Here is a 16,129-nt window from a genome sequence, read left to right as displayed (position 1 = left end):
GTCTCTAAACCTATCCCCTTTTGTTTAGGCCCTCTGAGAGATACCCACCCCTTTTTCCTTAGTTTCTCTGCCTCAATTCATTTATTGGGCCGGGATTTCTTGGAGAAATACCATGTTAGAATTTCTTTCTCTCAAAAGGGGGAAATAAATTCTATAATTTGACAACAATGACCAAAATAGCCAACTAGGTGAAGCAAATGAAATTTTTTAAAATTATGTTCAGTTAGCCAACATATAATACATCATAAGTTTCTGTTGTAGTGCTCAACGATTCATTAGTTGCGTATAACACCCAGTGCTCATCCCAACACGTGCCCTCCTTAATACCCATCACCTTGTTACCCCATCCCCTCACTCCCCCCCTTCTGTAACCCTCAGATTGTTTCCTGGAGTCCAGAGTCTCTCATGGTTTGTCTCCCTCTCTGAACCTTTAATTCATTTATTTGTTCCATCTCTGATGACACTAGAGCTAGTTGTAAGGATACTAATCATTTGTCCCCTTTTCACAGGAGGACGGCATCCGTCTGATTTTTAGCCTTAAAGGGACACAAGGTCTCCAAGGAAAAACTGCAGTTTGTCCAAATTCAAATTCGTTATTTAGGGCACCTAATTTCAGAACAAGGGCTACTCGTAGATCCAAGGAGCCTTCATAGAATCCTGAACTTCCCCAAAACTAAGTGCCAATTACAAGGTTCTCTCAGGTGGGCTGGCTGCCTAGTGTCAGAAATGGATTTTTAACTTTTCTCTCATGGCTCAGCCTTTACCTACCATTACTAAAGAACACCAAACCTGACCCCATTAATTGGGAAGCTCAGGATGTCCTAGTTTTTAATACCTTAAAAGAAAGCTTAATAAATCTTCCTGCCCTTGGACATCCCAATTACCAACTTCCTTTTTTCCCTATTATATATGAAAGGAAAGGGAATGACCTTGGGAGTATTCAACCAAAAACATGGGGACCACCATCAATCCATAGGGTAATATAGCCAACAGCTAGACCCTGTGGCATGAGGATACCTCCCTTGCCTCAGAGCCATTCCTGCCACTGTCCTTTGAGTTAAGGGCACTGAAGGAATAGTCATGGGGTCCCCTCTAGCCATCTTTGTGCCCCACAAAATAAAGCCTTCCTAAATTCTAATGACTGTGGATGGGGGTCTGTCAAGGATCTCAGAACAATAAACAGTATTGTTATGCCTCGTCACTTTGTTGTTCCCAACCCTCATGCTCTATTAGCCTCCAGCCCTACCTAAATTCTTATCATACTCAACACCTTTCAGCCGGTCATCTCACTGCCTATGAAATCTTCTTGCTCACAGCTCCTCACATAACTTTTCCTCACTGTAATAACCTTAACTCCTCTACTCTTCCCTCCTCTAGGACAATACTCCAGACAATACTGTTTGACTCTAACAGATCACCTCCTGACTCCTTGATGACTTACAGGAAACTCCTTTGGTTGATGCTAATTTGTCATGGTTCACTGGCAGTTCTTATTTGGAAGGTGAAAATGGCAAATAATGGTGCTGGATAATTCCAACTCCCTCTGAAGTAACTGAAGCAGCATCTTTGCCTTTGGCTACTTCAGCACAAGGCGAGATATAGCCACTCACAAGGACCAGAAAGACTCTCTTCAACCCCACTGAAAGGACCCTAGTCAGGTGCTGCTAACCAACCCCTGTGCTGCCGAATTCCAAGGAAGAGACTTTTGGATTCCCGTGTCACTTCTTAAAAAAGCACCAACAGCGCCTGGGTGGCTCAGTCGGTTAAGCATTTGCCTTTGGCTCAGGTCACCATCTCAGGGTCCTGGGATCTAGGCCCTTGGCTCAGCATCAGGCTCCCTGCTCTGCCTCTGCCCTTCCCCCGCACTCATACACTCTCTAACTCTGTCTCTCTCAAATAAATAAAATCTTTTTAAAAAACTTAAAAAGGGGGGCACCTGGGTGGCTCAGTCATTAGGAGTCTGCCTTCGACTCAGGTCATGATCCCGGAGTCCTGGGATTGAGCCTCGCATCTGGGCCCCCTGCTCAGTGGGGAGCCTGCTTCTCCCTCTCCCACTCCCCCTGCTTGTGTTCCCTCTCTCGCTGTCTCTCTCTGTCAAATAAATAAAATCTTTAAAAAAATAAAACTTCAAAAAAAAAAAAACAATAAAATAAAAACATAAGGAAAGCACCAAACACTGACTGGACCTGCACACCAACTGGTGACCCAAAAATAAAGATTTCCAGGAACTGAAGCAGATAGCAGCTGAAGGAAATAACTTTCTCAAGATGACAGGACGAGGCCAGGCATGTATATACCTTCTTTCCCTTGCTTGTGCTCTTTGCCCTCTCTTTCTGGGAAAGACAATGCCCTTACCTACATTTCCAATCCTTTGCAAAAGGGGGAAACCTCTCTGACTGTTGGATCTATCACAAGAAGTTCCAATCTGTTCACGATGTCAGAGATCCCATGGTATTACCTACAACTAATTTCTTTCTAGGCCCAAATGCCATTGTTGATTACACCCAAAAGCCTAGAGTTGTTAATTAGCAGGTGGGCCTATTGCAACCAGGTGTTCACACACTGAAATACAGTATGACTATCCCTAGTCATAATCATACTACTTCAGTTACATCCCTCCTTCTTTGCCAGGTTCACTCCCCCAGGTTCTTTTCCTTATCGAACTGTGATCTGTCTCCCCCAGGTTCTTTTCCTTATAGAACTGTGATCTGTCTCCCTGTACCCAAGGGAAATACAAATAAGTTTATCCCTCTTTGCAAGGCTTTTAGAAAAGATCCCTTTAGGAAAAGATGGGACTCTCACAGAATGTCATCCCAACACCTCTGACCCATGACTTCAAAGGCTCAGTCAGGAAATTTCCAGTTAAGGAATCTATCAATAACCAGACCTTAGCTAGAGTCTTCTATGTTCCACCTGGTTTTGTTGGCAATGGACATTTCCTATGGGCATACAGATGCGTAGACAGTTGGCAACTTGGAAGTCAGTGTTACTGGGGCATTTAATATTGTTCCTGTTAACATCCATAACAAATCAAGAGACTTCCCATTGGTCTGCCCCATTAGGCCTCCAGAGCCATCTTAAATGGGAATTTCTAGGAGGCATACATGACCCCTGGTTTGCCTCCATAGGGAGAGATTTACTTCCTTGGATTGTAGTAAATGCCAAAGAACACATGATCAGATATCTTCCCCTAACATTAGGAGAGCTGGCCAATTCCACAGCCAATTCCAAAGCAATAGCATCCCATCAACTATCACTTGACTCATTTACTAACGTAGTTTTGGACAATCGTATAGCCTTTGATTATCTACTTGCTGAACAAGATGTGCAATAGCAAATACCACCTGTTGCACATGGATAAATACCTCTGGAAAAGTAGAAATTCAATTACACGAGATCAGGGAACATGTGCATTGATTACAACAGATCTCACCTAATGACCCCTGGTCTTTTGATCTATTTAGCTGGGTTCGGGGCCTTGGTTTGGAACCATCCTATAAACTGCATTTGTCATATTACTTTTAATTCTGCTTGCATAATTATTTTTAAACTTTACCTGTTGCCCATCAAATTTCTGCAAAATAATGCATCAAATAGGGTGATGCTAGCTCTGCCCTTTGAGATGATCTCCAATGTTTATGACCTTGATAAGACATAGACTTTAGATGGGAAGTGACTGATAGTTCTCCCTTCTACCCTTCCTTACTCCTCAAAAGTGGCCTTGATTTCCAATCATTATGCACATTCTCTCCAATGTGGGCCAATGACAACCAGGAAAGATCTTTCCTGGTACCGAGGGACACTAAATTTGAAAATTGACTCTTGATCAGCAATACTTTCGAGGAAAGATCTTGATCAAAAGGGGTAAATGTGAAAATAAATAAAGGAAACATCATTTAAAATGGAGTCAGGAAGCCCCAGAGGGGGACCTCTCAAGTACACACCTCACTGCAGCCTACATAACCAGCAGGAAGAAGGAAGATAATTACATTTACAAGAGAGGGCACTTTTCACGTGTCTTTAAGAAAAGGAAGACCCCTCCCTGCCCCAGCGACAACCCACTAATCACCACCTGCCATCAGTGAGAAACCTTGCCCATCCTCAGATTGCCCCCCATCTTCTCCAGTCAACTTTTGTCCAGAACCCTCCCCAATTTCTTCCCAAAACCTAATAAAAGCTGACCTTCCCTTTGTCTCTTCGGACTTGCTTACGGTTTGCCATAGCTTGCTTGTCACAAATTGCAATTCCTCTGCTATTCCCAAATAATCTCATTCTTTTACTTAAATAAAATTGCTCTTTGCTCTGTTTGAAGTTAACACCCCACAACCCTCCCCCCCCACACACACACACAGGGCCAATGCCCATGATTGCAAACTGCCTGGGACCTTAGTCCCTGGGGGATGGATGGGTGGACCCTGGGGTGATGGTATCCCCAACCCCCTGCTATTTGCGCACACACTGAAACTGGGTGCTTTCAGGTGCCACTGTAACATACGGGCTGAAACACAGGACTCCATCTCGACTGGCCACCCTCATTACCACCACCAACCCCTTCAGGGGCTGACAGGCAGGGTGCATTAGCAGGGGCTCAGAAGCCCAGGTCCAAGCGTCCCCCAGCCAACCCCTACCAAGAGACCGCCCACTCGCCCCTCCTGCCAGCTCACCGTAGCCTAGCGACCAGCTTACCAATAAAAGAGGGTCCAAGACGACGCTGGGAACGTTGGAGGAGGATTCATTAGAGGTCAAAGTGGAATTTCGAGGCGGGAGGCGGGGGGGGGGAGGGGGGGCGTCGCCCTCCAGGAGCCAGGTCCTGAAGAACAGTAGGAAGACGGCGGCTCCCAGAAAGCCCGGAATAGCATAGCTGAGATCTACGGAGAACAAGAGAGAAGGCCGAGGATCAGGACAAGGACAGAGGGAGGTGAGCGAGAAGCACCAGGCGAGGCGGAGATGGGGGGAGGGAGGCGGGGGAGGGGGCGCTAGCTCCTCTGCAAAGAGTCACCTCTATAGAGCTGAGCATAGAGGGCAAAGGGGAGCAGAAAGCGCAGGCTTCGGCCAGGAGCCCAGAGCCCCGAGCCCCGAGCCCCGCGCGGCGAGAGAAGCAGCCACGCAGGAGCTCTACTCCACGCCGCGCCCACCGGACCCGTCCGCCGCTTTGAATTACGCTCGGTCTGAAGCTAGTCGCAGCTGCAACTGGGTAGGCAGTGAGCCAGGAGCGCCGCTGGCTCCGCCCACTCCATGGCAGCGCCGACCTAGCCAATCGTGCAGGTGCCTGGAGCCATACACAAAGATGAAAAATTCTGCCACCTTCCCCAACTAGGGCACTGCCCAGTCCTTTGCTCTTAAAGGCATCAGCAGTCTCTCCTGGGCCAGCTCCAGCACCTTGACTGCTGGAGGTTGGGCAAGGGTCGACTGCTTGACGTAACCCCCCTCCGCGTCCCCCCCCCCGCAAAAATGCAAAATTTGCTTTTCTCTTGGAACAGCTTGTGCCCAAGAGGTTGCTTTTTGTGGTGAAGGAAGTGCCGTGATTTGATTGCCCTGGATGAATCTGCATTCTGAATGAGGTAGACTCTTAGGGGAAGCAGGAGGTACCAGACTGCTGGTCATTCCCAGACGCTTGAGCCTCCAATAAACCTAAATGCCTCGCCTCTGGGTAGAGTGGAGGAGGATCAGCAAATAAATTTTATGATGGGGCTCTGGCCACAGCAGGAGTGACCCTTTTCAGTAGGACAGAAATTGGAGCACCCCCCCACACACACAAACTAGAGGATACAGAGTTGGAGTGTTCTTGGCTGACACCAAAGAAGGGGAAAAGAAGGCATGAAAAGAAGCCTGGCATTTTGACTAGAGGGCATTTATTCTTTCCACTACCCTGAACATAGATAGTCCAGTGGGATAGACGGATATCCGAGAGTGAGAAAATGCTTCCATTCATTACCCTCTGTCCTTCCCATCTCAGGTCCAATTTGAAACAAGTTTAGAAAGAGGACTCTTCAGAGCACAAAAGCCAGATGGGCATTCAACAAATAGAATTCAGTCGCGTTCACCAGCTTTGAACCTCTTAAGGCATGCCATTTAAAAGTGTTGAAATCAAAACAGATTTCAAGTTCACTCTTGGTTAACTAGAACATTCCAGCAGAAACATTGTTCCCTTTCTCTTTCCTTCAGTATTTGGTAAATGAGTTGGAAATGCTTGTGCCCAGCATATTGCAAAGTTTCAGTTGTGTGGAATTCCTGGGGGTAGCTGGCACAGCTAAAGATTTAACACTTTACCCCACCTCAACAACCACCCACACGTTTGTGGGTTTTTTTTTTTGCCATTTTAGAATCATTTTTAAAACATCTCATAATTTCCTGCCTTCTTGTAACCAGCTGAACACCCTAGCACCTTTGTTTCCCCTCTCCTTTTCCCCCTCTTTTTCCTTTCATTGCCGGAAACGCTTCCTTCCCACATGGGTGCAAGATTAGGAAAAAAAAAAAAGAGGTGGGAACATCACTAACCAACACATACAGGAGTGGGCCTGTCAGGCCCACCCCTCCTGCTGTTAATCCTTCCTCCCTTGTCCCTGGTCACACAGGCATCCTTGTAGAGACAATTCTTGCTTAGGAAAAATGGAACGGCCATTTGAGTAATTTTGCCAAGAACCTGAATTGTACACGTGGGGACACTGAAGCCTAGAGGAGGAAGAGGGGTTGGCTCAAGGTTACATACTGGCAAAGGCCAAAACTAGAATCCTATTTCTGGGTTGGCCTAGTTCCAGAACTGTTTTTTCAGTGAAAAGTTGGTTTTGACTGGTATTTTAGGCAACCGCCAGCAGATGGGAGTAGATTTGTTTGCAAGCCGGTTTTTTTCCTAGCACCCTGGAACAAATTCCACAATCAGTGCCACATTTGTCAAAGGAAGCAAGCCTAAATTTTTTCCCCCTAGGAGTCCTTGTGACTATAGTGATTGCTAAAAACTTGAATGCAATAGTTAATTCACTTTCAGAGCTTACATTCCAGACTCACATGAAAGCCCAAAAGGCAATAAGAAATATATAAAAGCCAGTATAATTTTTATGTGTTGAGATTTGTCTAGGTAATTTATTAGAATATAAATAAATACCCAGACTGAATGCACTTAAACCTGAATATGGGATCATGGTGTAAAGTAAAGGGCACTGATCTAGGAGTTAGCTCATTTGTATTCTGACCCAGCTCTGCCACATTACAGTGAGTATTCCAGTTTGGCTGGAGTGTATGGTGAGTTGAGAGGTAAGACAAGAGGTAAAAAAAAAAAAAAAAAAAAAAAGGTAAGAATCAAAAGAATAGGGAGCACCTGGCCTAGTGAGTACACAGTAAATAGCTACTCAGTGAATAAGTAAAGCAAAAAAGAGTTTCAGATCTGATTGTCCAAACTAAGGAATTTGATTTCTGTTTTATCTTCAACAGTAAGGTTTTGAAGGATTTGTGCAGGGGAAATGACACAATAAGGAAGGAACTTTCAGTAACTTTGTGAAGGAGAAGCTGGAGGGAAGAGAAAGACTGGGGATAAGGAGAGCAGTGAGGAGGATATTGTACACCTCTGCTTCTGGTAATGGCAGACTGAGTAATTTGGACTAGCCAGCCCAAATAAGGACAACTAAAAAAAAAAAACTAGATGAAATATAACAAGAAATGACCTTCATTAAGAGCTAAGAAATAATGAGGCTAAAATCTAGAAGACAAGGACCTAGATAGAAATGTCCAGCACTCAAAACCACTTTTGCCCAAGGGCATTTGCTGAATCCAGAACAAAGTATTGTGGAACTGAGCTGTGGTTTTGATGACCTCATGGGCAAAGGGGACAAAAAGTAGAAGCTCACATCCCACATGAGTAGATCTAATAAGCCACTTAGCCACTTTAGGCTGAAACTATGTGGCTACCCCTTCAGGATAATGGTGAACCAGAAGGAACAAGCCTTTGCATGGCCTTGCATCCAGGATAACCCATTACAAGGGTGCTCCAAGGAACCTCGGTTAAACTTGGATTAAAGTAGTCTTGGATAGGCATGTGTCAACAGCAAGTGAAAATACTCTCTGCAGAAAGATTCTGTCTTTCTAGGCCTGAAATCGGTCTCACAGGTAATTTTTCAATAATACAGTAGCACAGAGAGATAAGTAGGCACACAAAGAAAAATGCACTGTGACAGCCAGAAGAAAGAATAGACAATGAAAACAAATTCAGAGACTTCAGTTATCAGAATTATGAGACACAGGCTGTGGTTTACTGTAGTTCAAAAAAGAAAAAAATAAGCTTTAAAATGTCCACAGGGAACAGAAAAATCCTAAAAAGCCACATAGTCAATTTGAAAAACCATCGAATTGTATATCTAGAACTAAAAAATATAATGATTGAGAATTCAGTGAATGTGTTAAACAGAAGAGGAACACAACTGTTAGACAAGGATAAGTACCATGAAGAAAAATAGACTTAAGAATTATTTTTTTAAGTTTTTACTTTAATTCCAGTTGGTTAACATACAGTGTTATATTAGTTTCATGTATACAATATAGTGATTCAACACTTTAATATGTCACCCAGTGCTCATCACAACAAGTGCACTCCTTAATCCCCATCACCTATGTAACCCATCTCCTCACCCACCTCCCCTCTGGTAACCATCAGATTGTTCTCTATAGTTAAGAGTCTGTTTCTTGCTTTATCTTTCTCTCTTTTTTTTCCCCTTTACTCTTTTGTTTCTCAAATTTCACATATGGTGAAGTCATATGGTACTTGTCTTTCTCTGACTTATTTCACTTAGCATAATACTCTTTAGCTCTATCCATATTGCAAATGGCAAGATTTCATGCTTTTTATGGCTGAATAATATTCCATTACATATATGTACAACCTATTTTTTATTCATCTATCCATGGACACTTGGGCTGCTTCCATGATTTGGTTATTGTAGATAATGCTGCTATAAACATAGGGGTGCATGTATCCCTTTGAATTAGTGGTTTTGTATTCTGTGGGTAAATATCCAGTAGTGTGATTCCTGAATCATAGGGTACTACTATTTTTAACTTTTTGAGGAACCTTCATACTGTTTCCCAGAGAGGTGGCACCAGTTTGTATTCCCGCCAATGGTGCAAAAGGGTTCCTTTTTCTTTCTTTTTTTTTAAGATTTTATTTATTTATTTGACAGAGAGAGACATAGTGAGAAAGGGAACACAGCAGGGGGAGTGGGAAAGGGAGAAGCAGGCCTCCCACTGAGCAGGGAGCCCGATGCAGGGCTCGATCCCAGGACTCCGGGATCATGACCCGAGCCAAAGGCAGACGCTTAATGACTGAGCCACCCAGGTGCCCCAAGGGTTCCTTTTTCTTCACATCCTCATCAACACCTGTTGTTTCTTATATCCTTGATTTTAGCCATTCTGACGGGGGTGAGGTGATAATCTTACTGTAGTTTTGATTTGCATTTCCCTGATGGTAAGTGATGATGAGCATCTTTTCATGTGTCTGTTAGTCATCGGGATGTCTTCTTTGGAGAAATGTCTGTTCATGTCTTCTGCCCATTTTTTAATTGGATTTTTTTGTTTTTTGGGTGGTGAGTTGTATAAGTTCCTTATACACTTTGGATATTAACCCTTTATTGGATATGCCATTTGCAAATATCTTTTCCCATTCTGTAGGTTGCCTTTTAGCTTAATTGATTGTTAACTTTGCTGTGCAGAAGCTTTTTAATTTGGTGTAGTCCCAATACTTATTTTTTTAAAGATTTTATTTATTTATTTGACAGAGAGAAAGAGAGCACAAGCAGGGGGAAGCAGCAGGCAGAGGGAGAAAGAGAAGCAGGCTCCCCAAGGAGAAGGGAACCCGATATGGGGCTTAATCCCAGGACCCTGGGATCATGACCTGAGCTGAAAGCAGTCACTTAACCAACTGAGCCATCCAGGTGCCACTGATGTACTCCCAATATTTATTCTTCATGTGTTTCCCTTGCCTCAGGAGACCTATCTAGAAAAAAAAATGTTATGGCCAGTGTCTCAAAGAAGTTATTGCATGTTCTCTTCTAAGATTTTTATGCTTTCGGGTGTCACATTTGGGTCTTTAATTTATTTTGAGTTTATTTTTGTGTGTGGTTTAAGAAAGTGGTCCAGTTTTCATTCTTTTGCATGTCACTGTCCAGGTTTCTCAACACCATTTATTGAAGAGACTGTCTTCTCATCAGATAGTCTTTCCTGCTTTGTCGAGGATTAATTGACTATACAGTTGTGGGTTTATTTCTGGGTTTCCTATTCTGTTCCATCAATCTCTGTGCCTACTTTTGTGTCAGTACCATACTGTTTTGATGACTACAGCTTTGTAATATAACTTGAAGTCCGGAATTGTGATGCCTCCAGCTTTGCTTTTCTTTTTCAAGATTGCTTCAGCTATTCAGGTTTTTTATGGTTCCATATAAATTCTAGAATTGTTTATTCTAGTTCTGTGAAAAATGCTGTTGAGATTTTGATAGGGGTTGCATTCAATGTGTAGATTGCTTTGGGTAGTACAGACATTTTAACAATAGTTGTTCTTCCAATCCATGAGCATGGAATGTCTTTCCATTTCTTTGTGTTGTCTTCAATTTCTTTCATCAATATTTTATAGTTTTCGGAGTACAGATCTTTCCCCTCTTTGGTTAGGTTTATTTCTAAGTATCTTATTATTTTGGGTGCAATTGTAAATGGGATCGTTTTCTTAATTTCTCTTTCTGCTGCTTCTTATTGGTATATAGAGATGCAACAGATTTCTGTACAATGATTTTGTATCTGTGAATTTACTGAGTTCATTTATCAGTTCTAGCAGTTTTTTGTTGGAGTCTTTTGGTTCTTCTTTATATAGTATAATGTCATCTGCAAATAGTGAAAGTTTTACTTTTTCCTTGACAATTTAGATTCCTTTTATTTCTTTTTTTTAATTGCTTGCTTTTTTCTTTTTTCTTTTTTTTTTTTAGATTCCTTTTATTTCTTTTTGTTGTCCAATTGCTGTGGCTAGGACTTCCAGTACTATGTTAAATAACCGTGGTGACAGTGGACATCCTTGACTTGTTCCTGACCTTAGCGGAAAAGCTCTCAGTTTTTCCCAATTCAGTATGATGTTAGCTGTGAATTTTTCATATATGGCCTTTATTATGTTGAGGCATCTTCCCTCTAGAACTACTTTGCAGAGGGTTTTTATCATGAATGGATATTGTACTTTGTCAAGTGCTTTCTCTGTGTTTATTGAAATGATTAGATGGTTCTTATCCTTTCTCTTATCGATGTGATGCTATATTACGTTGATTGATTTGCCAATATCGAACCACCCTTGCAAGCCAGGAATAAATCCTACTTGATTGTGGTAAATGATTTTTTTAATGTATCATTGGATTTGGCTTGCCAATATTTTGTTGAGGATTATTGCATCTATGTTCATCAGAGATATTGGCCTCTAGTTCTCTTTTTTAGTAGTGTCTTTATCTGGTTTTGGTATCCGGGTAATGCCTCTTAGAATGAGTTTGGAAGTTTTCCTTCCTTTTCTTTTTCTTTTCTTTCTTTCTTTCTTTCTTTTTTTTGGAATAGTTTGAGAAGAATACATATTAACTCTTCTTTATATGTTTGGTAGAATTTGCCTGTGAAGCCATCTGGTCCTGGACTTTTGTTCATTGGGAGTTTGATTACTGATTCAATTTCATTGCTGATAATTGGTCTGTTCAGATTTTCTATTTCTTCCTGTTTAGTTTTGGTAGTTTATTTATTTCTAAGAATTTATGCATTTCTTCTAGGTTTTCCAATTTGTTGTCATATAATTTTTCATAATATTCTCTTCTAATTGTTTATATTTCTGTGGTGTTGGTTGTTATTTCTCCTCTCTCCTTTGTGATTTTATTTTTTTGAATCCTTCCCTATTTTTCTCCATCAGTCTGGCTAGAGGTTTATCAATATCATTGATTTTTTTCAAAGAACCAGCTCCTGGTTTCATTGATGTATTCTATTGTTTTTTTTTTTTTTTTACTATGTGTATCATTTATTCCTGTTCTAATCATTATTATTTCCTTTCTTCTGCTGGTTTTAGGTTTCATTTGTTGTTCTTTATCTAGCTACTTTAGGTATAAGGTTAGGTTGTTTGAGCTTTTCTTGCTTCTTGAAATAGGCCTGTATTGCTATATACTTCCCACTTAGGACTGCTTTTGCTGCATCCCAAAGGTTTTGAACCTTTGTGTTTTCATTTTCATTTGTTTCCATGCACTTTTTAATTTATTCTTCGATTCCCTCGTTGACCCATTCATGGTTCAGTAGCATGTTATTTAACCTCCATGTACTCGTGGTCCTTCCAGATTTTTTCTTGTGGTTGATTTCTAGTTTCATAGCATTGTGGTCAGAAAACATGCATGGTATGACTTTGATCTTCTTGAATTTGTTGAGGCTTGTTTTGTGGCCTAATATGTGATCTACTCTGGAGAATGTTCTGTGCACACTTGAAAAGAATGTGTATTCTCCTGTTTTAGGGTGGAATGTTCTGAATATATGTTAAATGCATCTGATCCAGTGTGTCATTGGAAGCCAGATTCCTTAGTGATTTTCTGTTTAGATGACCTGTCTGTTGTTACAGGTGGGGTGTTAAAGTTCCCTACTATTATTGAATTATTTTTGGTTAGTTCCTTTATGTTTGTTGTTAACTGTTTTATGTATTTGGGTGCTCCTATGTTGGGTGCATAAAAATTTAGAATTGTTGTATCTTCTTGAATTGTCCCCTTTATGATTTCTGTGTTTCTTGTTATAATCTTTGTTTGAAGTCTATTTTGTCTGATTATAAGTATTGCTACTCTGGCTTTCTTTTGACATACATTTGCAGGATACATGTTTCTCCATCCCCTTACTTTCCATCTGCAGGTGTCTTTAGGTCTAAAAGGAGTCTCTTGTAAGCAGCATATAGATGGGTCTTATTTTTTTTTAATCTATTCTGTCACCCTGTGTATTTTGATTGGAGGATTTAATCCATTTACATTCAAAGTAATTATTGATAAATATATATTTATGGTCATTTTTTACTTGTTTTGTAGTTGTTTCTGAAGATTTTCTCTGATCCTTTGTTGATTTTTTCTCATGTTTTACTGATTTTCTTTAATGATATATTTGGATTTCTTTCTCTTTATTCTTTGTATATTTATTAGTGTTTTTTGATATATGGTTACCATTAGGTTTGTCTATAGCCTCTTCTGCATATAGCATTCTATGTTAAGTTGATGGTTGAGTAAGTTTGAACCCATTCTTTTCTCCTCCCCTCCCCACCTATTAGGTATATGTTATTATATTTTATATCCTTTTTTGTGAGTTCCTTCAGTGATATTTTTATGGAAATATCCATTTGTACTGCTTTTGTGTTTCATATCTTTATACTGTCATTTTTGGTCTCTCTTTTCCACTCAAAGTGTCCCCTTTAATATTTCTTTCAGGGGTGGTTTAGTAGTCATGAACTCCTTTAGTTTTTGTTTGTCCAGAAGACTCTTTATCTCTCTTTCTTTTCTGAATGATAACCTTGCTGAATAGAGTATTCTTGGCTACAGATTTTTCCCATTCAACACTTTGAATTTACCATGCCACTCCCTTAGGAGAGAATTATTAAATTGAAAGATAGATCAGAAGAAATCATACAGAATTCTAACTGGTGAAACAAATTATTGGGGGGGGGAAGAAAATGTGTGATATGAGACACAATGAATAGAGTGAGAAGGTCTACAGTACATTTAATTTGAGTCTCAGAAGGACAAGAGAGAAAAATGGGGAAGATGATGGCCAAAAATTTTCCAGAGTAGATGAAAGGCAACACTCCATGGATTCTAGAAGCCTATTGAACCCTAGGCAGGATAAATAAAAAGAAATCCACTCCTACACACATCGTATTGAAAGTGGAAAAAAAAAACAAAGAGAAAGAAGGCTATGTTAATGATCCAAATTAGATATAATGAAGTATTAGCCTTAGGCAGGAACAGAACAGATTGAGAGAAGCAGATGAGCCTTTAGACTCTGGCCTTTAAAATGTCCTTTTCTCAAACTTACCATGAAAGACTATTTTATAAAGGTATTATCCATTTCATTCCTAATCAATTAAATTCATTTGTTAATGAATCTATTTGTCGAAGCTCCTAGGAGCTGTTCCCAGTTTTCTTTTCTTACATGGAAGGCCATCATCCTATAAGTATGTATCCCTTATCTCATGGGTTATATAAAAATGGTGAATATTCTCTGTAGAAATTGTGATGGTTAATTTTATGAGATTAGCACTTGAATCAGTAGACTAAGAAGATGGCCCTCACCAATACAAGGGGGCATCATACAATCCACTGATGGCCTGAAAAGAAGGAAAAGGTGGAGGAAGAGTGAATTCATCCTCTCTGCTTAAACTGAGATATCCATCTTCTCTTGCCCTCAGACATTGATGCTCCTGGCTCTCCAACTTTCAGACCCACACTGGGACTTAAACCATTAGCCCCCTGATTCTCAGGCCTTTGGACTCTAAGTTACACCACCAGCTTTCCTGGTTCTCCACCTTGTAGACAGCAAATCATAGGATTTCTCAGTCTCCATAATGTATGGTCTACCTATCATAAATAAATGCATACCTACCTACCTATGTTCATATGTAACATACATACATATATATTCTATCGGTTCTGTTTCTCTAAAGAACCCTGATTAATACAGAAATAAAATGCCAGTAGCAGCTGAGCTCTGAGGATGGAGAAATATACTTTTTAAAAAAAGATTTTATTTATTTATTTGAGAGAGAGAGAGAGCATGAGAGGGGGGAGGGTCAGAGGGAGAAGCAGACTCCCCGCTGAGCAGGGAGTCCGATGTGGGACTCGATCCTGGAACTCCAGGATCATGACCTGAGCTGAAGGCAGTCGCTTAACCAACTGAGCCACCCAGGCACCCTGGAGAAATATGCTTTTATATGACTTTCTAAGAGAAAGCAGAATAAAAGTGAAACCATGTAGAAATTCTTCTACTCCTCTCCCCCATCCAACTTTCACTATTTCTAAGGAAAAGTATATAAAATGAACAATTTTTTTTCCCAGGGTATTTTATTACAACCTTCAGCTTTGACCATATGCCTTCACTCACTACCTATGCTCAGCCTGCATAGAATTCCTGCAGGGTTTATATTTGTAATAGACCTAAAAATACAATGAGCTATATTTCAAGGGAGTGAGGTCTCTACTCGTTACTACGGCTGTTCATCTAACTAATGAATGGCTACTTGTCTGGAACGTGATAGAGGCAACTCTGCTCCATATTGAAAGTTGTACCAGAGATTCTGTGCTCCCATGAATTTCTGAAATTTCCTGACAACAATCTAAGCCAAAATAACTGTTCGTGAATTCTTCTAAGAAGAATTTCAAGTATTTTGCTTAAAGTCCTTCATTCATTGATTGAGGAATAAGCATTCTTATGTATCCATAAGGACCCCCCCCCAAAACCCCCACAGAATACTTCTTCTCTAAGAGAAGATGTTAGGCAGGCAGGAAAGCCTAACCCCAAGCCAATTAGAAAGCTGTCCAACAGCAAAGACATTAACCTGTCTTCATTTATAGTATGCAGTATGCACCATCAATCTGGACCAAGTATCACTAAAGTCTACAGAAACCTGTCTTTTAAACGTCTATATCATGTTTTAGCAGTATCTCCCTCCCTTACCATGGAAGGGCAGGGGCTGGGAAAATGTTCCATTAACTCTAAGGTATTTATCTCAGGGACTTGTAGCATAGTGTACTAGAAAAGGTAGTGGACTACAAATCTGAAAATCTAGTGCCACGGCCTCTGAATCTGTTTCTCATCTGAAATGCAGAGGTGATAATAATGCCTATTTGTTAATGAACAGCCCTGACAGAAGGGTATTCCTGTGTGTCCCAACTTCCCTGCTCATTTCCTCAACCCCATGCGGTTTCTCAATCACCCATCTGGCAGGGCTGTCGTCACTACCACTTTTAGCCACCAGGGGTTCTCAGTTCTCATGGTTTAACTGTGGAATGTGCCTTTTTATATGTTTCCCTTCTTTTTAATTGAAATATAATTGACCTAGAACATTATATTAGTTTCAGGTGTACAATGTAATAATTTGGTATTTGTATACACTGTGAAATGG

The 16,129-nt window shown here is 40.8% G+C and overlaps 1 protein-coding gene across 1 annotated transcript in view; it reads right to left on the bottom strand.

The window, feature by feature from the left end:
- LOC113930469 overlaps positions 1 to 16,129 on the bottom strand; it is a 119,471-nt gene that overhangs the window by 55,761 nt on the left and 47,581 nt on the right. Inside the window, exons 2-4 of the mRNA XM_035725433.1 lie at positions 6,509 to 6,672; positions 5,000 to 5,174; positions 4,687 to 4,868 (exon numbers count right to left, since the gene is read on the bottom strand). Coding sequence (XP_035581326.1) covers positions 4,687 to 4,868; positions 5,000 to 5,174; positions 6,509 to 6,672 — 521 coding nt within the window. The remainder of the gene's footprint in view (positions 1 to 4,686; positions 4,869 to 4,999; positions 5,175 to 6,508; positions 6,673 to 16,129) is intronic.

The sequence above is a fragment of the Zalophus californianus genome, chromosome X, assembly GCF_009762305.2.
Source record: "Zalophus californianus isolate mZalCal1 chromosome X, mZalCal1.pri.v2, whole genome shotgun sequence".
Classification (NCBI taxonomy): Eukaryota; Metazoa; Chordata; class Mammalia; order Carnivora; family Otariidae; genus Zalophus; species Zalophus californianus.
This window is presented reverse-complemented; position numbering and strand designations above follow the sequence as displayed.